At 41.4% G+C, this 9,356-nt stretch overlaps 1 protein-coding gene across 1 annotated transcript; it reads right to left on the bottom strand.

Annotated features, from left to right (window-relative positions):
- Positions 1 to 3,674, bottom strand: LOC124691406 (NADP-dependent D-sorbitol-6-phosphate dehydrogenase-like). Its single transcript, XM_047224688.1, has 6 exons — positions 3,405 to 3,674; positions 2,948 to 3,042; positions 2,046 to 2,163; positions 1,803 to 1,935; positions 562 to 781; positions 1 to 457 (listed from the first exon to the last, which is right to left on the bottom strand). The coding sequence occupies exons 1-6, from the start codon at positions 3,544 to 3,546 to the stop codon at positions 227 to 229; spliced, it is 939 nt and encodes a 312-aa protein (XP_047080644.1). The 5' UTR covers positions 3,547 to 3,674; the 3' UTR covers positions 1 to 226.
- Positions 3,675 to 9,356: the final 5,682 nt, after the last annotated feature.

Raw genomic sequence — 9,356 nt, 5'->3', positions numbered from 1 at the left:
TTTGTGTGACCAATATTCTGCCAGGATTCATTTGCTCAATCCAATCCAACCGCATACGATTTTTAAGGTACAATCAGAATGAAGCGGATATTGGCACGAACAGTACAATAACCGATCGGTTGTCCTCTAAATTCACCATCAACAAATAAAGTTCGTATTAGCTAATGAAAACTTCCCATTTTATTGTCGGTGCTGTCCGGGAAGCAAATCATGATAGTGGAATCGATCAAGCGTAGAGGTCAATGCCCCAGAACTTTGCCGGCTGGTTGGTGCGGTAGTTGCGGTCGAGAGCCTTCATCTTCTCCATGTCCTCGCCGGAGATGTCAAAGTCGAAGACCGCGAAGTTCTCCTCCAGCCTTTCCACCTTGGAGGTCTTGGGGATCACCACCGTGTTCCTCTGGAGGCCCCACCGGAGGACGAGCTGCGCCGGCGTCTTGCCATATTTCTCGGCCAGAGACTGCGACATCGGTACAGGAAAACAGTTTGACAAACTATCACCACGCACGTAGGCCTGCACAAGTTCCCTTTTTCGCAGATACTGGAATGGAATGTGATACTGACCTTGATGACTGGATCGTCGAGGCATGACACGGAGCCAAACCACTCGGTGTTGGCAGTGGACCCGCCCAGGGGTGTGTGTGCAGTGACGCAGATCCCGTGCTTCTGGCAGAACTTCACAAGAGATTCACGCTGGAAGTAAGGGTGTGTCTCGATTTGGTTGACCGCGGGCTTTATCTTGGCATACGCCAAGATGTCTCTGGTGAGGAAGATGTCGTAATTGCTGCATGAATAATTCAAGGGTCAGGCTCAAGAAAACAAAGTCCTACAGAGGTAGGCCATGAAATCTCAACTCGTGATGTGGAGACAACATAACGGGACTACGAAAGGCGAGATATTGGTAATTAGGTTCAAAATTAACACTCAGCCGTCACAGTAGTCTATAAACCTGATATTGCGGAAGAGTTCCCAAGTTGCGGCTACTTAGAGAGAACAAAATGTCATGGATACCATATGTAGAATCATTATTCTAATCGTCACTAAGGACACTGCAAGGAGATAAATCAAAGACTCTCTATACAGAAGAATAAACATAGAAAGACATAATCTTATTCTTTGTGCCAGCATATGTCATCATTCGGTCTAGTTACCTGATATTGGCACATACAAATTGTAAGGTATTCGATTGGATAAGATGGAACAGTAAAAATCACCCGGAATCTATTTAAAATTTAACAGTATCGGCCTACATAGATTTATCAGTAACCTAGAGGAAAGAGTTCATTGTACAATTGTACGAATGAAGCAAGAACATAAGAAATATTGAAACATAAATATACATAGTATAGACTATAGAGTCACCCACACGAATCTATGACAACTCACGTTCAGCAGGACTTGGAAGGTTCCCAGCATAAGAATGAGAAGAGGATAAACTATGGGCAACAAGGAACATCAACTAATTTGCAGAAATAAGCCAATAATTGAAAAGATCAGGAAGCACCACATCACTATAAAAATGCAGTTGATAGGAGTAGACCAAACAAGTTTTTTTTGAGGGATATAGACGAAACAAGTTTACGTACTAGTAAACTAAGGGAACAATTAAGCTGGACAGTTCAATACTAAATATACTGAACTGTGGCTTCAGCTAGGAACAAAAGGGAAAATAACAAGTAATTGACAAATGATGAATCGTAAGAAAGAAGGCAGGCTAAACGAATCAAGGAACAAATACCACAAAATTCAAAAAGTGTTAAAAATAACAAAACGTAGAAGAATCAATGTAACATGCTATGCTTTACCTAATCCCAATGCTGCGAACCAATCCCTTGGAAACAAGATCTTCCATGGCATGCCATGTTGTCTCCAATGAGATTGTGGTATCAATATCAAGCACACCATCGTCACCAAGAGCACTGGCAGTTGTGCCAACGCCTATTACAAATTGAAATTAAAATACTCAATCAATTCAGTGAGTCACACAATGAAACATAACACAAAATGGTCTTCATCAATGCAAGGTAAAATAAAGACGAGGATCATACCAGTATGCTTAGTAGCAACTGGGAAGTGAATAAGGTAGAGATCAAGATAATCCAACCGCAGCTTCTTCAGACTGGCCTTACAGGCTTCGAGCACATGGCCGTGATCTGAGTTCCACAACTACAATAAAAACATATGTGAAGATTTCAGTAACAAAATAGACAATAACAACATATGTGGAGATTCCAGTAATGTGATAGACAATAACAACATATGTGGAGGTTTCAAAAACATAATTTATGTGGGAGGAAAACAGATTCAAGATTATCATCACATGAATGTTGAGACCCAAATCAGGTGTACATAAAAACAACCATAGGTGTACTGAGAATGTCTCATCAGGGTCCCAATGTCATCACATCTCACGTCAGCCATAAGCCCATCCCATTCTAAAATTAGGAAAATCCAACAACTTCTGGATATAGCTGGGATTGGGGGGGGGGGGGGATACTATCAGCAGCGACCACATCATACTCACGACGCATTGCAATAACAACAAAACCTTGTTCCAGTTAAGTCACAGGGCCACCTAAGTTTTTTAAGCGTTCCATCAGACACTTAATAGGTCGTCGTCATTTGAAGGTTAAGAGATGGGACCTGATGTACCAGCCACGCCTATCACTGACAACAGATGCAACACCTTTTCTCAAAATGCTAGATCAACCATTTGATTTCAATCTACCATAGTTTCGAATACCAGATCCAACCACACTATCATACAGTGGTTTAACGAAGGGACTATGTTATATCAGCATTTCCTATATAGAGCCTCATTTAGCCTGCTCATAAGACATTGTTGTTAACAGATTCAGGTCCTTGCCCAAAGTGGCAGCTGGCTCGTCATTTCCAACATAGGAAAACAACAGTATTTTATTATCTGAAGAATAACCGTCCATATATGCACCTTGGTTGTGATGAAAAGATCTTCCCTCTTGACAAGTCCAGTTTCAAATGCCTCCGCAAGTGCATCACCAACTTCAGACTCGTTTTGGTAGTCGGCTGCAAGAGTAGAAAGCAAGCGCAGTTAGAAAATCATCGCCCCCAAATATACCACTGCCAGTTAAGAGCTATTACTATTGCAAATTCGTTCCTCGTCAACCCTTGCAAATCTACTGCCCACCACCGAGTTCAAACCGCATAAACTAGACATGAGGAACACGGTTATTCAAAATCAGATTGAAGTTTCACAGGCGGACACACAAAGCATATCCTAGATTAGAGCCATTGGACTGTAAGGATACGACCCGTGGGGATTCGTTTCGATCCGATTCGATTCCATCCAGGTGGGCGGGCGGGCGTAGATGCGAAGAGGTGGATAAGGGGAAGCGCGCGGGCGGGCTGGCGGACGGAGGGGCGCGTACCGGCGCAGTCGAAGTGGCGGTAGCCAGCGCGGAGGGCGGAGTGGATGAGGCCGCGGATGGCGGGGGAGTCCATCCGCCAGACGCCGAGCCCCACCGCCGGCATCTGGTGCCCGCTGCTCAGTGCCAGCGCCGTCGCCGCCATCGCTCGCGGACCGGGTCGAGCAGGTCGGATGCGCGGGCTCGTCGGAGACGGAGATAAGAAGAGAAGCCGGCAAAGCGCAGTAGAGTTCAGTCAGCAGCCCGTGGCATCTGGATGGTGAACGAAGAAGATTCCGTTGGACTCCGGTGAGTGAACTGGTGGTCGATAGCTGAACACATGAATTTTGTGCAAATCTGTAATGTAAATGACAATTATCAAATCAAAAGATTCCCTCCATCTCATCAAAAGTATCTTAATTTTATTAAAATATACATTTAAATTTTAGGGAGTGTCTAATTATCAGCTAGCTGAAAATACAATTGGGTTCAAGTCAGATTCCCCCCAGCCCAATTCATTCCACGTTCAGTCAGATTTCCCACGTTCAGTCCCTCTCAGTCCATTTTCGTTCCCCACTCAGTCCGGCCCAAAAACCATCAGTCCCGGTTTTTTCTGGTTTTTTCAGTCCTGCTGTAGCTTCATGGGCCTTACAACTTCGGCAAGGAACTAGGCCCTTGTAGACCAATTCTAATAACTACGTCTCCACGTCACCTTTCTTCTCCTTCTTCCTCCTCACGTAAAGTATCTGGAAACAGTGGCGACGCCCAGGCCGCCGGGAAAACGCGATCAGAAAAAGAGATCTGGAAAAGAATAGAGGGCAAGACCAAGAGAGATCGAAAGAAACATGGATGGCAACGAGGAGGGACCTACGTGGACTCGGAGAAAGATGCTTCGCTGGGAAGGCCTTTGGATCTCCTCCCGTCTCAGCACAGGTGTGTCTCCCACCTCCTTTTCATCCATCTCATCTTTTAGTGCAACTGTGTTTCTTGATCAAAATCATGTACCTGACCAAAACCAGAAACAAACTTGCACAAATTAAAATTGAAAAGATAACACAAGTGAGCACATGGGACAACTAACTAGTTCAGGAAATCAAGCCATATCTGATTACCATTTTGTCCTCATGGAAACCGAATTCAAGACATATCCGATTACCATTTTGTCCAGAGTGCACTAGTAGACATGATTAAAAACATCAACAAAAATCATAGGACCACTCACTTTGGTTATCATATCGCACATTCTCCGTTCTCCGGCAAACAATGAAAGCCTTCCAATATACGAAAATAAATGAATTGGAAACTAAGAAAAGGAAAACCGAATAAACAGAAAGCCTATTTAGACTTTGGAGAACAATGATGCAACTGAAGAACAATGATGCTGCAGAGGCCTTTGGATCTCCTCCCGCATATGTGTTTGACGGTGCGGGAAAAGAAAGAAACTAAAGAAGAGACTAAAAAGAAAGCACCGCATATGTGTTTGACGTATCCCTTCTCCAGGCCAAGGTTCTCGGCACAGCAGGTCCAGTGAGCTCCGCCCAGCTTGTAGAAATCTCCAAAACAACACACAAAGCAGCAGCTACATTAAAAAGAAAAAAATCTGAGGCTAATAAAACAACACTGAGAAACAACCATGTACATGAGGCTAGGAAGATATCAGAACAATGCGGAACCGGAAACTTGACTTATAGTAGATAAGGGCGAAGCACTTTCTCACCTGAAAATCCATTGCGACAAAAAGAAACATTGGTGAATTTTCCTTGCACTCTAGCATGTTGTAATGCCCTGCATTTTCTGCATGAAAAAAATGAAATAAACTTAAGAAAAGATGAACTTTGTGCACAAAGACAAAACGGAGAGAGTTTAGATAAGAAATAGGAAATGAGATGGCAGAGATAAAACCACCACATCTGTTTTGTGTACAGGGATATCCCATTTGTTGTGTGTACATAGAAATCTCATTTTAGTTAAGCAGGGAGCTGTACTGAAGGACTTCAGTAGGACTTACAACCAAAAACAACAGGCCTAGTAATGAAGCCCCCTTTTAACTGTCTTTATCTCAATAGGAATAGTAGATTGTATTCTGAAACAACACAAAAGACCATCATGCTTAAGAGAAGCAAAAGCCCCTAGCCAGGAATCTTATCACTGATGAGTAAACAGATGAGTAAATTGAATTACCCGCTACGGTAGCTGCTCCACATGTTGCTTGCTTAGCAGACTACAGCTCACTCTCATTGTTACCTCACGATCCGCAAACGAACATAGGGAGACACTGAGTTTAGAACCTCTTGTGTTGTAAATCCGAGATATAAGCTACTGTGAATAAAAGAAACCTGCACCACAATGAAAGTGAGATTAGTACAACACACTTTGAGTTTAGAACCCGTGTCCGGCGTAGCAACTACAGAATGATAGTGGCTAACCTCTTCCCCCGGTGGCCGTTAATCATAAGAAGAAGAATTGAAAGAAATACTGAGAGACTCTTATATCAAATTACTGATAGAATGATCTACAAAAATGAGAAAATGATCAAACTAAAGAGGGGATTAGAATAAAATGAGCTTTTTGTTCACAATATGGTAGCAAGCAGCAGGTTCTTTCTGATGGTTATAGTTGCATACCTGGATTAGGAAATTAACTTTGATGCACTGTTGTTCAAGTTTTACTGCCCCCTGTAACAAGCACTTTTTTTTAGGAATAACACAGAAGCACTTAAATTACAACTAGAACTCACTAGAAGGTGAATCAACATGAGTTTTGACAACATCCAATTAGGAAAAAATGCTACACCATTACATGTAAGACTGATAGCACCCCTCGCCACTAGGCCCTAACCTTCCTTATTTTTCTAGTGCATTGGAAACGACTAATTGGAAACTACAAACTGAGGAACACGCTAAGTGTAACTATGTGATAAGATCATCAAGCAACTAGATGTGTAAGGTCTCCCCTTTGTATGCCAGTGCCATTTTGTAGGAAAAATTGAAGAAAAAGACTGAAGTAGTAGACAAATCAGAGAAAATAAAGAGCAGGAGAGAGCAGTCTTGATAGTATAATCCAGGAATCAGGGTATGCTTGAATAATACCAAAACAGTTTCAGAAAGGAAGACATAAAACATCAAAAAAAAATTATGCACATGCAAAACCGTTCTGTTTTCTCCATCTCTGTCACTGCTTCTCCGGGCAGTAACCAGAGAAGAAAACTGGACTGAATTGACAGGCTGAAGTTCAGGTTCTGGCATGACTTCGGTATCATGGTGGTACGAAAAACACAAAAACAGACAACATATTAGTAGGCAAAAAAATTGAGAGCGATCGAAAGCAGAAAGGAAACAGAACAAGCAACTTAGCAAAGAAAAAAGCCGTCTGGTCTTCATGGCCGGCAGCGGCTACTCGCTTGACTGGGATCGGGCGCTGGAACTTCTTCCTTCTTCTTCTTTGAATACATGACTGGGAGCAGGCGCATTCTCGATATCAAACCTAGTCCTGTCACCAGCATTCAACTCATAATCATTAACAAACTTCTTGAATCCAGTACTCTGGACTCTGGACTTTGGAGAATCAGTTGAGAATAAATACTAGGACTGAAGAAAGAGTGACAGATAAAACTGAGATAATACTGAAGAAAAATACTGAGACAGAGAAAAACTGAAGAAAAGACTGAGCGTCGGGGAATTCAGTATGTCTATGACTGAGCTAAATAAATTAAGACTGATATAAAAAATGATAGAAAATCAAAAAATGAGTGACGGAGGTGACAAATCAAGAAGTAGTGTAACTTGAAACCGATGATCGAGATAAAAATGATAGATAAAAGCGAAGAATGACACAGCGAGAACTTAGGGACGGAGAAAAAGTGATTAATCGAAGAATATAATCGAAACTGAGATAACTAAGGACGACTGAGACAGAGAAAATCACTGAAGAATAATACTGAGACAGAGAAAAACTGAAGAAAAGACTGAGCGTCGGGGAATTCAGTATGTCTAAGACTGAGCTAAATAAATTATGACTGATGTAAAAAATGATAGAAAATCAAAAAATGAGTGACGGAGGTGACAAATCAAGAAGTAGTGTAACTTGAAACTGAAGACTGAGATAAAAATGATAGATAAAACTGAAGAATGACACGGCAGAACTGAGGGACGGAGAAAAAGCGATTAATCGAAGAATAAAACCGAAACCGAGATAACTAAGGAATAATCGAGACATAGAAAAACACCGATTACCGAAGAATAACACTCGAATACCGAAGAAAAAGCTGAAGAACAATGAGTGAAGCCTCGAATTCGAAGAAAATCTGAGCTAAAACACCGATTATCGATTCATCGAAAAATTATATCTGTTTCTATTTCTTTGTTTCATTTGTTTCTACTAAATAGATATTATATATAAATGTGTCTATATGCAGAATGAATCTATGACGGGATCGGGAAGCTACAAAACATCAATTGATATGAACGACGACTTCTTCTTACGGGAAGGATTCGATTACACAGTGTCCGCTACTTGGTGATATAACACATCCTGCAAGTGTATGAAACACAAGATGAGCAGGTATTACAATACTAATCGGGGAAAAAAACAAGTTTCAAAATTTTCATAGTTGCTTCTAATAAAATCTAATCTGTCATATTTCTGTGTATGCTTAATATGAAGGATAACATTAAAGATTCTACTGCTACAATACTCGGAGACGAAGAGGATAATCCATGGGATGTCAGCATGTTCAACGACATACAGCTAGACGAGGTACAAAAAAAACTAAACTCCAAATCATATATGCATTGTACATTTCCCAAAAAAAATGTATATGATGTCTGAAAAAATTACATTCCATGCGGTATATGATGCTTGGAACAATAGACAATCAACAACAAACTAAAGTCAGGGGATCACATGACAAACCATCCACAAGTGCAAGCAATGACACCCAAAAAATCCGGAAGAAAAAGAGAATATAACTGAAGAAGACATTAACAATTTCATGACAAATGAAGCGCTAGCTGCGAAGGAGTTCCCGAAATGAAGATACCGAAAATGACAAGTGCAAGCCAATTGATACCCGAGGTTGGCATGGAGTTCCGGACAAGAGAGGAAGCACAAAAGTTCTTCAACTTGTATGCTTACGTAGTTGGATTCTCCGTCGGTTGTGTATCATCTTATCGTACTACAAGCAAAAAGAGAAACAATGAGGTCATAAGGTTCACAATGAAATGCAACAAATATGGGGTAAACAATCGGACGGAGGTCGACAACATTGTGGCACAGAGACAAAGCACAGTTATAGCCAAGTCAAACTGCAAGGTGGAAATGGTGGCCAGCGAGAAACACGGGATATGGACAATAACAAGCATCAATCTATTGCACAACCATGAACTATGCCCTCAAAGCAGATTCTACAGGTCACACATCTACATGTCGGATGGTGAAAAGGAAATGATTAGAACAATGAAACATTGCAATATGCCTACACGGGACATGGTAGCAGTTTGGCATTCATCGGAGGAGGCATGGCACAATTACCATACAACAAAAGAAAAGTCAGCAACTACAGCTCGAGTATAAACAGGAAGTCGAGTAACAATGATATGATGGAGGTACTTGATTGGTTTTCAAAGAAAAAAGCGAGAAAATCCAGGATTCCATCATGCCATTGACTTGGATGGGGAAAACAAAGTGCGGAGTGTGTTTTGGGCGATGCTAGGGCCGGAATCTACTATGACATATGTGGAGATTGTGTGAGCTTTGACACTACATTCCTTACTAACAAGTACAATCTCCCATTTGCCCCGTTTGTTGGTGTGTCGCCACATGGAAAAACATACCTTTTTGCATGTGCATTCATAATAAATGAAAGTGCAGAAAGTTTCGAGTGGTGTTTCAGACAGTTCAAGGAAGCAATGGGCGGAAAGTGCCCAAAAACTATTATAACTGACCAAGATAAAGGAATGGAGAATGCTATAAAATCAA

The sequence above is a fragment of the Lolium rigidum genome, chromosome 2 (assembly GCF_022539505.1).
Source record: "Lolium rigidum isolate FL_2022 chromosome 2, APGP_CSIRO_Lrig_0.1, whole genome shotgun sequence".
NCBI classification, from domain to species: Eukaryota; Viridiplantae; Streptophyta; class Magnoliopsida; order Poales; family Poaceae; genus Lolium; species Lolium rigidum.
This window is presented reverse-complemented; position numbering and strand designations above follow the sequence as displayed.